The sequence below is a fragment of the Doryrhamphus excisus genome, chromosome 11, assembly GCF_030265055.1.
Source record: "Doryrhamphus excisus isolate RoL2022-K1 chromosome 11, RoL_Dexc_1.0, whole genome shotgun sequence".
Taxonomy (NCBI): domain Eukaryota; kingdom Metazoa; phylum Chordata; class Actinopteri; order Syngnathiformes; family Syngnathidae; genus Doryrhamphus; species Doryrhamphus excisus.
Window position 1 is genome coordinate 4,568,006 of NC_080476.1, and position 15,625 is coordinate 4,583,630.

Here is a 15,625-nt window from a genome sequence, read left to right on the forward strand (position 1 = left end):
TATCCCAGCTGTCTTCGGACACCCTGGACTGGTGGCCAGGGCACATATAGACAAACAACCATTCACACTCATATTCATACCTATGGACAATTTGGATGGCCGAGGGTGGAATTGAACCCTCGTCTCCTAGCTGTGAGGTCTGCGCGCTAACCACACGACCGCCGTGCAGCCCCTTGTTAATACAATATAGAATTAAACTGGCACATTAAAACAATACTGTTAAAGAAATTTGTGATAATAATCAGGTATATCATAATCATTTTATATCATGACCCTACTAAAACGAAAAGAATGTGCAATGAATGTGAATGTGGCACAATATAGCATAACACCAAGCGTCCAATCAGATTGCTCTGCTGTCACCAATATACTGTTCAGGTTTGTGTAAAATAGAATAAAATTTTAAGAAAGGCAAAAAACATAATAAAAAACGATCTGGTCAGTTGACCCTGTTAGCAAACCTAGTTGTAACTACAACACATTCATTTTCACCGCTTAATCTCATGACGGTTGCGGGGGGGGGGGGGGGGGGGGGGCTGGAGCCTATCCCAGCTGTCTTCGGGTGAGAGGCGGGGTACACCCTGGACTGGTGGCCAGCCAATCACAGGGCACATATAGACAAACAACCATTCACACTCACATTCATACCTATGGACAATTTGGAGTGGCCAATTAACCTAGCATGTTTTTGGAATGTGGGAGGAAACCGGAGTACCCGGAGAAAACCCACGCATGCACGGGGAGAACATGCAAACTCCACACAGAGATGGCTGTGGGTGGAACTACAACACAAAAATACAAAAATACACAATGCTTTGCAGGTTTTTTATGATTGTTGCATGCATCGACTGCTTTGACAAATAAAGTTGGAGATAGTTTAACTTGTGTAAGCCCTGTAGAATTTGGTTTGGTTTGACTCAGGTTTGACTCCCTCCCCCCAACAATACTGAATGGCGATGATGCACATGCGCAACAAATGCCTAGCGGCAAAGTCCATGCTCAATTTTATTGGACGGCACCAAATAAAATGCTTTAATTTCTGCAGGTGAACGAGAAAGACACAACGACTCGCTGTAAGTTGGATTTCCTTTACTTCCTTTACTGGGCAAAAATTTTGGTCATTTTTGTGTATTCTCAGGGCATTGAATTGATCGCAAATGGACTATTGAGATAGAAGACCTAGGGGTGAAACATTTTCTAAGACAATCAGAATTTACAATAAACTGGATGAATGGCAATATCCGTAGACATGGATCCATAGACTAAAACTTTCTAAATGTAAAATTTAGTTTGATGGCTTTAGAGGTGAAACAGGTGAATCCCATTACTTTCATTGTTACCTGCCTCTTACACTACTTAGAACACAGAAATGGGGAAGGTGTGTGTTCATGGCTCACATAAGGATTGTGGATGACGAAAAAAATTGTAAAATATCAGTTTTCATTTAAGATCTGGTGGTGTAAGGGTACATGCTTCTGCCTTCTATTGCACAAGGCACGGGTTCGATGCCCAGCCAGGGTTGCAGGGGTGCCCATTGTGATAATTACGCTAACTCAGAAAACACCAAAAGACACTTTTTATGTTCCGTTTAATTAATATTACGTTGTGTCTGCTTCTTTCTCATTTTGACAGGTGACTGTACAATGTCTGCCGTGGACAACCGCACGTTTGAAGTCGTCAAAGATGTTGTTCTGACAGCTCAAAAGAGCTGCACGACAGCTGAGAAGATAGACTTCTACAACATCTGGGCCAGAACCTATGAGCAGGTCGATGTTGACGATAACAGAGCATTGTGATTGGATGCTTAGTATGATGATATATTGTGACAGGCATTTTCAGGTGCACAGAAGTCAGGTTTTAGTATAGGGAGGGCAGTACTGCAAAAACAAAACGATCATACCGTTTTTAATATTGTTCATCCCTATTAAGGCTATTTGTGTTCATAGTGACTGTTAGTATTTAAATTTTACTTTATTTACAAAGTAGGTTGTTATACAATACGCCCTAGCTGGGGGAATGAAGAGAAGAAGAAGAGATCCCAACTCTTTGCAGTCCCAAAAGCCACTTGATAACGTCTTTGTCGACCTCCACATCAAATCCAGTCAATATTGATATGAATGTTATGCTTATCGATATTTTTTACAATATCAATATTTAAAAGGCTGCACAGTGTGAGAGTGGTTAGCACGCAGGCCTCACAGCTAGGAGACATGAGTTCGATTCCACCCGAGGACATCTCTGTGTGGAGTTTGAATGTTCTCCCCGTGCATGCGTGGGTTTTCTCCGGGTACTCCGGTTTCCTCCCACATTCCAAAAACATGCTAGGTTAATTGGTGTCTCAAATTGTCCATAGGTATGAATGTGAGTGTGAATGGTTGTTTGTTTATATGTGCCCTGTGATTGGCTGGCCACCAGTCCAGGGTGTACCCCGCCTCTGGCCCGAAGACAGCTGGGATAGGCTCCAGCACCCCCGCGACCCTCGTGAGGAAAAGCGGTAGAAAATGAATGAATGAATGAATGAATGTGAGTGTGAATGGTTGTTTGTCTATATGTGATCTGTGATTGGCTGGCCACCAGTCCAGGGTGTACCCCGCCTCTCGCCCGAAGACATCTGGGATAGGCTCCAGCATCTCCGCGACCCCCGTGAGGATAAGCAGTAGAAAATGAATGAATGAATATTAAAAAAAAAAGGTTTCATAATGTTTCATGTGCAGTGTGTCACCAAATAAGTGTTTGTTCTGACATTTCCACTCCATTTAACAGGATTCAGCAATTCTTGACTACCGTGGACCCAGTCTGGCAGTCAAAGCTATCTCCGCCCACTTCACTGGCAACCGCCAAACCGCTGTGGTGCTGGACGTGGCGTGCGGCACAGGAATGGTGTCCAAACTGGTACACAGCACCTTTAACATGCATGAAACACTCAACAATAATTCCAGACCTGATTGGATTTCCGCAGTAGAGACCTTATGTCACAAAAAGGCGTGAGCCGTGTTTGGAACCCACAACGCAGAAAGGACAGAAAAATAAGAATAAACATGTTAAATACAAGGAGCCCTCCACAGTAGTCAAAATACATATATACAACAAAATACAAAAAATACAACAATAAGGCAGGAATAAGACACACAAAAAGCACTTCAAAAAAGCAAACAGGGAAAAAGGCTACATATTTTGAAAATGGAAAATCATTGCTGAATAATCTAAGCAGGAATACTCACTAACACTACACAGGGACAACCAGAAAGTAACGCTAGATACAGTCTTGGGTCTTGGGGAGCACGAAACAAGCAATGACCAAGTACAATCTGGCAACTATAGTGTAAGCTGCTAATTGCCAGCAGGTATGTGCCGGTGGCTCCGCCTCACCTGGCCAGCAGGTGCACTCCAAGACAAAAACAAAAGGCGGCAGCAGAGCAGCACGACAGACTGTAACACCTTATTTGTAAATCATATATTTTGGTATGGCCTAACGGTGGTTGAGTGGTTAACATGTTGGCCACACAGTCAGGAGTTTGGGAAGACCTGGGTTCGATTCTCCGTTTGAGCATCTTTGTGTGGAGTTTGCCTGTTCTCCCCATGCGTGCTTGGGTACTCCGGTTTCCCCCCACATGCTAAAAGCATGCATGGTCAATTAGGTCAATTGACGAATCTAAATTGCCCTGCGATTGGCTGGCGACCAGTCTCGCCTGAAGTCAGCTGGGATAGCCTCTCGCATATTCATGACCCGAGTGACTAAAATTAATGGATCGATTTTTTTAACCTCAATACATTTGTTTATATTTTTAGAGCCCTCTAGGCATGAACTAACACCCCTATAGTCACCTTTACACTCATATTATCCAATATAGTAGACATAATAACAGAAAATTAGACATAAATAAATGTTGTGCTCAAATGTGTGTGTGTCGTAAAAGTGATCCGGATGTGTGGAGGACAGGAAGTGACGTCTGGGGTTCAGAGTGGGTTACAGATGCATTTTATTATTATGATTATTATTATGTTATTATTACTGTAGCTATTGTGGGATCAGTCAAACCTGCAGTAAAAGCCTGTTTGTCTTGTGTGTCTCACCAAACATTAAAGATCTTAAAATGTTGTGTTTATTATGAAGAGTGAATTCCTTTTATTTTTGCAATTTTCCAAGGACCAATGAAAAATTTGTTTAAAAATTGATTCTTCTGTGCAGCTGAAGAAAAATGGATTTCGACATTTTGTGGGTGTGGATGGAAGTGAGGCGATGATGCAGCGGGCCATAAAGAGTGGACTGTACCAGGACCTGAAGCTGGCTGTGCTTGGCGAGAAGCCACTTCCTGTCCAATCAGGTCATTACTTTATTTATGTATGTTGCGCTCCCTCACAATGATATGATAACGCTACATTGTCTCCCCATGCAGACCACTTTGACGTAGTGGTAATCGTTGGTGCTCTGAGCATGTCCCACATCGATGTGAAGGTCATCAGGGAGCTGTGCCAGGCTGCCAAACAGGGTGAGAGTTCTGGGTCCAACTGGTTCTCTGTGTGGTATCCTGACTTGTCACCCCACGTAACTTCTCGCCACACAGGCGGTCTCATCTGCATGACGACCAGGGGTAACCTTGGGAACTTGAGCTACAAAGCAGACTTGGAGGACCAGATAAAGAAGCTGGAGGAGGAGGGACTGTGGCGTTGCGTGGAGGTCAGAGAGGAGAAGGAGTGGGAGCGAGCTGTGACGGCGTACGAGGAGGGCTACATATGTGGATGTGTGTATGTCTATGAGAAGCTTTAACTCTTACATAAACGCTATGTCACTGAGTAACTCTGAATAAACACCACTGTTCATTCAAGTTGTTATCCACCTTCTTACTGTCCACTTTTCAGTTGACAAACATGAATATCCATCCATCTAGCCATCCATCCATTTTCTATGCCGCTTATCCTCGCTGGAGCGTATTCCTGCTGACTTTGCACGAGAGGCAGGGAATTCTGAAAACATGAAGCAAAACTGAAACACTTTGAAAAAGCACAAACAATCAAAATGCAGAATGAAACACAGGAGCCGTGCGGAAGCCAAAGCTGGACTGAAATGCTGTGGAAATACACTAAAACATAGAATGAAAGTAAGAGTAAATTGGTACTTTGAGCTCAAACTGGGCATTGAATCAACCATCTCTGGGTCTGGATCTGGGCACTTTAACAGGTGTGCTATACAACTACCCAACAATTTGGGTGGCAGTAGGGAATTTTTGTCATTTCATGTCTATTGAGTTATTTTTTTGTCTTTCTATCTATATACGTAAGTAAATGCACAGTGTGTATTTAAATACAATGCATGTATTTACTTCTCTTCTCCTTCTGCTTGACATGTGATTAGCATACACTTCAGTACTCCGTCCCCTTTGTGTACTGTCTGTTTGGACCAGGTATGAAGGAGCCCACTCCAGTAAGCTTTGAGCAAAAAGTGGGATCAGCAGTCATTGTTTAGAATGGAGTGGTGTGCCTTTGCAATCCAAAATCAAAGTTGTCGGCAGGTGGCAGTGATTCTATTACAGTGATTTCCGTCTATTCATTCATTCATTTTCTACCGCTTATCCTCACGAGGGTTGCGGGGGTGCTGGAGCCTACACCAGCTGTTTGCGGCTGAGAGGCGGGGCAATTTGGAGTTGCCAATTAACCTAGCATGTTTTTGGAATGTGGGAGAAAACCACAGGGAGTATATGCAAACTCCACACAGAGATGTCCGAGAGTGGACTTGAACTAGATTGAACTAGAATTGAATTAAATATATTTTGAAAAGTCTGAATATTTTGATGTTGGATGTTCATAGACAATAACAAATGACTCTAAATGTGGCGATATTTACAAAAGCCAGTTTGGTGGTTGCAATCGCAAATGAATGTTATCAAGAAATTGTAATTTGTTGTCTCATCAATGAAGCCATTGCCCCAATTAGTTGATAGGTGGCAATGATAAGACGGCAGTGACTGTAGTAATCTAACTGTACCCAATGCAGAAGGGGGAATTGAACCAGGTACTTCTGCGTTGGATCATGTACTTTATCAACCAAGCCACACTGTCACAGTCAAAGAAAGAAACTGCTGTGGAAAGTCTGACTTGTTGACACATTTCTTGGTCGTCACAGCAAAAATACCAATGAGTCATTTAATAAATGTGACTGTTTCAAGGATTTTCAATAAATACAGTAACTCCAAGTCCAAGCATATTTGTGCAGAAAGCACAAACAAATTGAGTTGTTTTTGAATAAGGAGGAGATTAACCATGAACACTTAGTATACGGTATATGTAACTTAACACATCTTTGACAAAACATCACACGTATCTTCAAGTCGTCAATGTGACCACTTGGTCAGTGGTATATCTTTCTTCGTGACGCACAAATGGCACTTGGTCGTTATGGGTTAAGAGTCCCATGAGAGAGTTTAAGCCAAAAGCAAAAACAAAAGGTCTTAAATGATGCAGGAACACTATGAGTGAAACCGAGTGGAAAGACCACAAACACTTTCTGTCAAACCAGTTTGACCAGAAGAAGACAGCAGATGCCCTTAGGTTGCGGAAGAGGGGGGGGGTGGATCTGTGATGCTTTCGAAACCGTGACAAAAAGCTTACGACTGTTGTTTAATGAAAACTTAAATAAAATATACACAAATCAGTCCAAAAAGGTGAAGTTCAAAGGTCACATTTACACATAAGTGCACATGGTTATTATTGTTATTTACTGTCTTAATGTCTGCAGTCTGCCAGTGAGAGGCCAGCAAGTGTCTTTGTTATTAAATCGTCACGATATAATTCATTTATATTGAAAATCCCACATTATGACATGAATTAAATACACTTCAAGATGTACTATATTATGTGCTATGTTGAGGTACCTGCAGAAGAAGTACTAAGAAGTAAATAAGTAGTAGAAAGACTACAAATAAAGTTTGTCCACATGTCAGAGGTACGTCTTTGATGGGTTGGCAGACGCGTCCTCCTGTTCACTCTTGGTGGAGTCTAAAGTCTGGTCCAGCTCAGCCCTCTGCAGCTGAGACTTGGTGGACAGCGCCTCGCTTTGCTCCGACGGTGCCGAGTCCTGTCGCTTCAACTGAGACTTGGTTGAGGCAGCCCAGGACCTCTCGGATGCTGGTCTGAGACCTGGCTCGGGTCCGTCTGTCCAAGTGGTCCTGGCGAGCGGCTCAGACTTTGCAGAGGTCCCCTCGTAGCTCAGAGGCCGGTTGTAAAGCGCCCCGACCGGCTTGGCTGCCGGTATCCTGTTGTGCTGCGAGCCGGGCCTGTTGGACCCGTTTGAGGAGCGGACCACCAGGTATCGAACCGACGGGCTCTTGTCGGCGTCGTGCGCTTTGAGGGGGCACGTGGAGCTGATAAACAAGCCCCCTCCCAGAATAAGCAAGATGGATGCCCCCCAGCCGATGTACAGACACGCACCGATCTCCCGGCGCTGAGCATCAATGGCGGCACTGTAGAATTTCCTGACCACCGCACCAGCTGCCCACGAGGTGGGAATCAAACACAGTAATCCCGTAACGATCAGCACCGCCCCTGCCGCCACTGCCACTTTCCCTTTGGAGCCAGGCCGCTCCTCATCCATGAAGCGGGTGCACTTCCCCCCAACAAAAGCCAGGATGAGGCCCGCAGCGCCGGTCACGATGGCGAGTACGGTCAGCGCCCGGGCGGCCTGCAGGTCGGCACTGAGCGCCAGGAGCGACTCGTAGGGCTTACACTGGATCTGCCCTGTGCTCTGGACCACGCAGCTCATCCAGATGCCCTCCCAGATGGTCTGCGATGTGACGATGGTGCTGCCCACGAAGGCCGTCACCCTCCACATGGGCAGCAGGCAGCTGATGATGATGCCCACCCAGCCCAGCAGGCAGAGGGCGCTGGCCAGCATCTGCATACCCATGGACGCCATGGCAACGTCTATTAGATGTCTTCTCCCTTCTTCTTCTTGTTGGACCACATGTGACAGACGCCGCTCGTCGGTTTGAGTGCCGTCTTCTTAGCTTGCAAGTCTCCAGGTGCTTTTTCCCAGGTGTGTCTCACTTTGGACTTGTTTTTGTTTCGTTCAGCCCCTCCCCTACTGTATCTTCATGTTCCCCTCCTCCCCGGGCTTGCTGTTCCTGTGCCTCTTGTCACCTGAGCAACTACCTGACTGTGACTACACAGGTGGCGACACCTTCTCTTTAGGGAGCTGAGGGGGCGGAGTCTTGAAACGATGACATCACGTCATCCTTTTCCTTTCACATTGTCTGCCTGGAGAGGTCACTTTGGGAACACAAACACACCTGATTCGCTACATCGCTGCATGAGTCGGCCCTTTCAAACACCGAGTCAAAGCAGTGATTCGTGCCAAAGGAGCCACAACCAAGTACTGAATACAGGAATTAAACATCATTTTTAGCAGAGTGAGTGTGGAATATTTTAAAACAAATCCTTTGGAAACCCAAAGACAACTGAGATAAGGCTCCAGCATACCCCGACCCTACTGAGGATAAGAGACACAGAAAATGGATGGATGGTTTACTTGTTTATCTGACGTCCCACTTGAAGTATGCTGGCAGTTTCATTCATTCATTCATTTTCTACCACTTTTTCCTCACAAGGGTCGCAGGGGTGCTGGAGCCTATCCCAGCTGTCTTCGGGCGAGAAGCGGGGTACACCCTGGACTGGTGGCCAGCCAATCACAGGGCACATATAGACAAACAACCATTCACACTCACATTCATACCTATGGACAATTTGGAGTCGCCAATTAACCTAGCATGTTTTTGGAATGTGGGAGGAAACCGGAGTACCCGGATAAAAACCCACGCATGCACAGGGAGAACATGCAAACTCCACACAGAAATGGCCGAGGTTGGTATCGAACCCTGGTCCTCCTAGCTGTGAGGTCTGCACGCTAACTACCGTGCCGCCCCGCTGGCAGTTTCAGTGAGTGTCAATTTAAATGTCTGGTTGTTTCGGTGCCTGAGGCTGAATCCACCACACAGGAAATAGGAGGTGGGGCGGGGGGGGGACCTGATGGGGTGACCCCATCAAAGCCCTCTCTTGGGTCTAAAATCAGTGACCTCTGACCTCTCACAGATGTACAAATGCACAGGTCTTGTAGGAAGACTTACCAGAAGAGTGGAAAAAGGAAAAAGGAAAAAAGAAAAAGATCCACGTTTGTCATCCCAATAAGTATTTCCAGATAAATGAAGTATTTCATTGCACAGACAGAAGATAGTTTATCAGATTGTTGTATTATGAGATCTCACAGAGTATTGTATATACACGTACTGTACTTACATACGCACGATAATGCACTACTCATTTATCGCCACCCAGTGACGGGGAGTAGCAAATGCTGAAGCTTTTCATTTTCACAGAGTCGCTTTGCAATTATTATTATTATATCATGTGAGTCTTTTTAAAGAAGCTCAATTGAGCATTTTATTTGAAAAAAATAAGTATCAAATTCAAGGAATCTCAAAATAAAGTCACTTCACTGAAACTAAAAAAGCAAAGCATCATATCACCTATTCCTGATACATTTATGTTACGTGTGACACATTGCTATCCTATCCTCTAAAAACACAGCATTGAAAAAAAACAATCAAACAACTATGATCACATTTCCAAAACTTATTTACAGTCTCACATCAGTTGTATTCTACTTTACATGCTAGAAAATAAGGAAAAGGTTGCGACCAAAAATAGAATCAAGTCAACTGACAGTAAACAGAGTACATGTGACCCTCACTATTCCATATTATTACCATATTATCACTATTCCGTGTTGGCCGCCCTCAGCATCTGTATGTGGAGCAAATGAGAACACCTCCAATGACGAGCAGCGCTCCAGAAGCCCAGCCCACGTAGATGGAGGCGCCCAGCTCCCCTCGCCTCTCCTCGGTGGGCAGTGGGTTGAAGAAGCCTGTGATGATGCTGTGGGCCGACACGCTGACGGGAATGATGCACAGGAGGCCGGCGATCACAAAGACCACGCCTCCCGCCAGCCCCACGTTGGCTTTGGTGGGCCAGTCGTGGCGGAAGAAGGTGGTGCATCGAGCCCCAAGCACATACAGTCCAACGGCCACCACGCTGACGGCCAAGGAAACGCAAACCAAGGCCCTGGAGGCCTGCAGGTCACGGGGCAGCGCCAGGATAGAGTCGTAGGCCTTACACTGCGAATGGCCCGTGCTCTGGATCACGCAGTTCATCCACAGGCCCTCCCAGAATATCTGAGAGGTGACGATGTTGGAGCCCACGAAGGCCGTCACCTTCCAGGCGGGCAACCCGCAGATGAGGATGGTCCCCAGGAAGCCGATGATGGCCAGGCTGATGCCCACCAGCTGAGTGTGCATGGTGCTTCTGCACACAGCATGTGGAGAAGTTTGCAATCAACACAGCCAAACTAAACAACTCTCACCTGAAACCCTGCCTGCCGCTTGAGCACAAGACAAACAAGGGAGGGACTCGGCTAGTTTGGAGATCAGGTTTCTTGTTCGTCCTGATTCCTGTATTGTTAAACCAAGAGGAGGAGGAGGAGGAAGTAGCAAGTACTTAAAGATGAAAAAGTGCATGCCTATGACACAGAATTAGTGCCACATCAAAAAATAATACATTTTTGGAGATTTTGAGAATAAAATGGATAAAAGCAAATTAAGCTGCTTGTTCAGAGTTTTAGGAATGCTAAGCATTAGCATTCAAGAGAGGTGAAGCCTGTTGAATTAGTTTGAAAAAAAAAAAAATCCTGATCTGGAGTACTGGAGTCCAGTGCTTTTAAAAGGTTAAATCCTGGCTGCCTTCCAATGGCGGTTTGAGTCACACTCATTGACTTTCCCTTGGCATGCACCCTCAGGGAAATGCCTGCCGCCATCATAAGTGTTGTTCCACTGCTCCGAAAAGCTAAAGCGAACTTGGTGAGATCAACTTTTGGAGGGCTGAGGCAGCGAGCCAATCACAGGGCACATATAGACAAACAACCATTCACACTCACATTCATACCTATGGACAATTTGGAGTCGCCAATTAACTTAGCTGGAGGCTGCATGTTGATTAAGTGGTTAGTGTGCAGGCCACACAGCTAGGAGACTGGGGTTCGAGTCCCCGCTCTGGCATCTCTGCATGTTCTCCCTGTGCATGCGTGAGTTTTCTCCAGGTACTCCGGTTTCCTCCCACATTCCAAAAACATGCTAGGTTAATAGGAGACTCCAAATTGTCCATAGGTATGAATGTGAGTGTGAATGTTTGTCTATATGTGCCCTGTGATTGGCTGGCCACCAGTCCAGGGTGTACCCCGCCTCTCGCCTGAAGACAGCTGGGATAGGCTCCAGCATGCCCGCGACCCCAAGGATAAGCAGTGAGGATAAGCAGTACAGAAAATGGATGGATGAATTACTTTTGGACTAGCAACATGTTAGCAACAAAATGCCCATAATTGCAACTACACTAAAAACAAATATTCTTAGAAAATGACACTAAATTGAAACAACTTTAGAAACAAAAAGTGCAGTCAAGGGAAGCACCAGTCATGAAAAAACTAAAAAAAATATTTGTGGACTGTATTGTACGTAGCAGTCCAATATTTCCTGATCAAGCCGGCCTGCCTACCCTCACACTCGATTATAGCCTGGCCATTTTATCAGCATGTTGCCAAAGTGTTAGAGAAACATTACACACCTTGCCCTTCTACAGCTCATGTAATGTTTGGAATTAAATGTCATTCTTGCTAATCAGACAGTAAAATATCTACAAATGTCAGAGGCATTGGGAGTACTGCTACATCCTGAAGGGGTCAGGCTTTCATGAGCTGGTCTGACATTCTTCCATGGAGGAAAAGCCAGGGCTTTTTGGACAGTTAGAGTAACAAGGAAAATGCAAGATATGCTCCGCTGAAGGAATCAATTTGATTGCCAAGGTGGAGAATTATATCCAAACACACCAGGTGGTCATAAGACTTTTGCAACAAAGACATTTTTCTGCAGAAGGAAAGGCTGAATGTACTTAGATAGCATGCTTTCAGATAAATAAATGAAGTATTTCAAGGCTGTTGTGTTAATAAGCAACCTGTATTTAAAAGTGTCTCACCAGCCATGAATCTCACTGTGCTACATCTTTCTTTCGGCTTTTCCCTTCAGGGGTCGCCACAGCAAATCAATCGCTTCCATCCAACCCCATCTGAGCTGGGTTGAGCCAGCCTGAAAAACATCTTTTGTATAAACATTTAAGTTAAATTGGTTGCACCTTCAAGCCAGAATGTTCTTAAAAAAAAAAAAAAAAAAGTTAAAATGTTACAATGAGACTTCCCTAGTCAAAGCATATTCAGGTGTGGCTCATGTTAGAGCTGCCATGTTTGTTTGCATTGACCCAAGGCCATGATTACACCTTTACACACCTGCAGACACCAATTCATTCCCAAGTACACAAGTTTAAGTTCCATGCAAACATGGTGAATTCAAAATGTGATGTAATCCCTTTCAAAAACAAGACAGAAGAGGTTGCTAGAATTTAAAGTTAAATTTATTAAATATAAAAGTAGAAAATGAATTGGTTGAGTAAAACAGGTTAAAAAGAATCAAACATACGCGCCTCCACTGGTAGCTGAGCGTGGTGCTGAGTATTTCACAGAGTATCTGCCGTCCCTGTGGCTGCGACACTGGCAGCACAGCAATGCGCCCCCAATAAGCATCAGGCCGGAGGCCCCCCAGCCGATGAAGAGTGCGGCACCGAGCTCACGTCGCTGTGCGTCGCTCATGATGGGGTTGTAGAAGTTGCGGATGACCACATGGGCGGACCAGGACACGGGGATGAGGCACAGGATGCCACCTGCCAGGCAGAAGACCCCTGCGGCGATGGCGACACGGCTCTTGGCCAGCTCGTCGTCGATGCAGTTGGTGCACTTGCCCCCAGCGACAGCCAGTAGGAGGCCCATGAGGACCAGCAGGATCGAGATGACCACAAGGGCGCGGGCCGCCTGCAGGTCCTGAGGAAGCGCCAGCATGGAGTCGTAGACCTTACACTGCATCTGGCCAGTACTCTGCTTCACACAGTTCATCCACAGACCCTCCCAGAAGACCTGCGCCGTCACGATGTTGTTGCCAATGAAGGCGGACACCTTCCACATGGGCAGCGCGCACACGATGATGTCACCCAGGAAGCCAATGGTCGCCAGAAAAATGCCAAACATCTGGAGGCCAGCAGACGCCATGTTCGCATGTAGCAGGAAATGCAAAAGGAAAAGTGTGAGAATGCTAGCATCACCCCTCACCTTCTTTATTTATGTGCCCATGTGACACACGTGGGGCGCTCTGATTGGCTGTTCTCCTTGATTGCAAGTGGAAACACTTGCGAAGACCATCTCACACATACACATGCATTTCCTGTCTGCCTGATTGCTTTGAACACATCTGAGATGCTGGTAACCTTTTTTTAAAACTGATCACATGATATCTTGTTGACTTTTAACATCAACTATTGAGGGATGGAAGGTTCATCCAAAGAAACTAGTCCACCTGCGTTTGTTAGTCTAATTTAGATGACACACCAAAAGGACGAAGGAGCCTTAATGGCTAAAATTAAAAACACTTGCAGACTGAAAATTTAATCAAATGTGATTTCCATACTCCGTACTCGACTGTGATGTAAGACCAGTTTTGGTGCACAGTTGTCCATCACCACTAAATTAAGCAATTTCAAGCAAAATGCTAAAGTAATGCTGAAGTAGAAGACTACGATAAGGCACTGAGAAGACACACAGTAATGTGAAAAATATGAATCATAACATATTCATGTTTTCAATTGAACTATTTTAGAAATGTATTTTCTGTGTGCTTCCAATAGTTTGTAACATTTTCTTAAGTTAAAATAACTGCACATTGGCATTTCCCTGATTGATCAAACACAGGAAAGAAACCTTTTCTACTTGGTGCCCCACCACCAAGCCCCACCTACCGTCTGAGTGTACGCTGAGTCGGCTTGTGGGGCTTGCTAGTTTCTGTTTGTCAGCATGTCACCATATAATGTCTTTAATATGAGTGTGATGTCATTTTTCTTGCTATTGAAGTACCGCTGCATCCTGAAGGGGCGGGGGCGGGGGCGTGTGTGAGCTGGGACGTGCCTGTCACTGACACGACCAGGGCTGCAGTTATCAAATATTTCCGTTGTGTGGGGTTTGCATGTTTTCTCTGGGTATTCCGGTTTCCTCCCACATTCCAAAAACATGCTAGGTTAATTGGCGACTCCAAATTGGAGGGGTGTACCCCGCCTCTTGCCTGAAGACAGCTGGGATAGGCTCCAGCATGCCCTTGTGAGGATGAGAAAATGGATGAATGGTTTAATTGACCACCTGGTCAACATCCTATCAATGTCCACGTAGACTTTATAATAACATCTTTATCGTTAATGATGGTATTTATGGGGGAAGTATTCCATCTGAGAGACAGTGGTGTCTTTCTTTGATGACGGCTTGGTCACTCAGCTCTTTGTGGTCTCTTAAAGCGACAGCAGCTATTGAAGTGAGGCCTGGCCTCTGAGTGTTGGACCCTCTCGTGATGGGTGTTTAAGGCAAAGACCACCCACACGGGGGGGTGGAGGGGTGGGTGCTCGTCAGATTCTGAAGGTGCTATAAAAGCTTCTGTGTGCTGTGGGCTTCTCACACTTTCACTTTGATGAGATGGCGTCTTTGGGCCTGCAGGTTTTGGGCATTGGACTCGCCGTGCTCGGCTGGATCGGCAACATCCTGATCTGCATGCTGCCCATGTGGAAGGTGTCGGCCTTCATCGGCAACAATATCGTGGTGGCGCAGGCCATCTGGGAGGGCCTGTGGATGACCTGCGTGGTGCAGAGCACTGGCCAAATGCAGTGTAAGATCTACGACTCCCTGCTGGCGCTGCCCCCGGACCTCCAGGCTGCCCGGGCCATGGTAGTCATCGCCATCCTCTTCTCGCTCTTCGGCCTTTTGCTCTCAGTGGTGGGAGGCAAATGCACCACCTGCGTGGAGGACAAGGCGGCCAAAGCCCGGGTAGCGATTGCCGCCGGTGTTTTCTTCCTGCTTAGTGGCGCACTCTGCTTGGTGACTGTGTCGCTGCCCGCCAACACCATCATCAAGGACTTCTACAACCCGGCCGTGCCTGACGCCCAGAGGAGAGAGCTGGGGGCCTGCCTCTACGTGGGCTGGGGAGCTTCTGGACTTCTCCTGATCGGGGGTGCGCTCTTGTGCTGTCAGTGTCCACCGCCGTCGAGAGGAGAGCGCTACGGAGCCGCCAAATACTCTGCCCCCAAATCCACCAGCCCGGCCAAGGAATTTGTGTGAAGTGTTTATCTTTGTGACTAACTTTAAGGACTAACCACGCAGACTGGATGAGGTACGTTCATGTTCGTAGAATGGGACCTCTTTTGTCTTCCATTACTGTCCTTAACACCCTTTCATGAACATACGCACTTGAAGTGTTTCTTGCGTCAATAAAAGTCTTTTTTTATCTCATCTTTGTTTCATCAACTTCTGGTTTTCTTTTCTAATGTTTTGAGCACCTAAGATCAAACTAAAACCGAACAATACTGTCTGTTTGAGGACGGAACGAAAGTTTTTTCAAGTAAGTGTTGATCCATCACATCCCGAGAGACAGCGGTGAATAAAGAACGTTGT

The 15,625-nt window shown here is 45.9% G+C and overlaps 4 protein-coding genes across 4 annotated transcripts; 2 read left to right on the forward strand and 2 right to left on the reverse strand.

The window, feature by feature from the left end:
* Positions 1-1,643: 1,643 nt before the first annotated feature.
* LOC131138531 (methyltransferase-like protein 27) lies at positions 1,644-4,768 on the forward strand. Its single transcript, XM_058087511.1, has 5 exons — positions 1,644-1,766; positions 2,764-2,892; positions 4,190-4,325; positions 4,398-4,490; positions 4,566-4,768. The coding sequence occupies exons 1-5, from the start codon at positions 1,644-1,646 to the stop codon at positions 4,766-4,768; spliced, it is 684 nt and encodes a 227-aa protein (XP_057943494.1).
* Positions 4,769-6,602: 1,834 nt separating this feature from the next.
* On the reverse strand, positions 6,603-13,247 carry LOC131138197 (uncharacterized). The gene is made up of 2 exons (XM_058086918.1): positions 12,709-13,247; positions 6,603-7,917 (listed from the first exon to the last, which is right to left on the reverse strand). The coding sequence occupies exons 1-2, from the start codon at positions 13,187-13,189 to the stop codon at positions 6,935-6,937; spliced, it is 1,464 nt and encodes a 487-aa protein (XP_057942901.1). The 5' UTR covers positions 13,190-13,247; the 3' UTR covers positions 6,603-6,934.
* Positions 9,244-10,424, reverse strand: LOC131138196 (claudin-4-like). Its single transcript, XM_058086917.1, has one exon. The coding sequence runs from the start codon at positions 10,341-10,343 to the stop codon at positions 9,786-9,788; it is 558 nt and encodes a 185-aa protein (XP_057942900.1). The 5' UTR covers positions 10,344-10,424; the 3' UTR covers positions 9,244-9,785.
* A 1,406-nt stretch (positions 13,248-14,653) lies between the features above and the next one.
* On the forward strand, positions 14,654-15,407 carry cldn29 (claudin 29). Its single transcript, XM_058088098.1, has one exon. It carries the CDS (start codon positions 14,654-14,656, stop codon positions 15,290-15,292), a length of 639 nt encoding a protein of 212 aa, XP_057944081.1. The 3' UTR covers positions 15,293-15,407.
* The last annotated feature ends 218 nt before the right edge of the window (positions 15,408-15,625 follow it).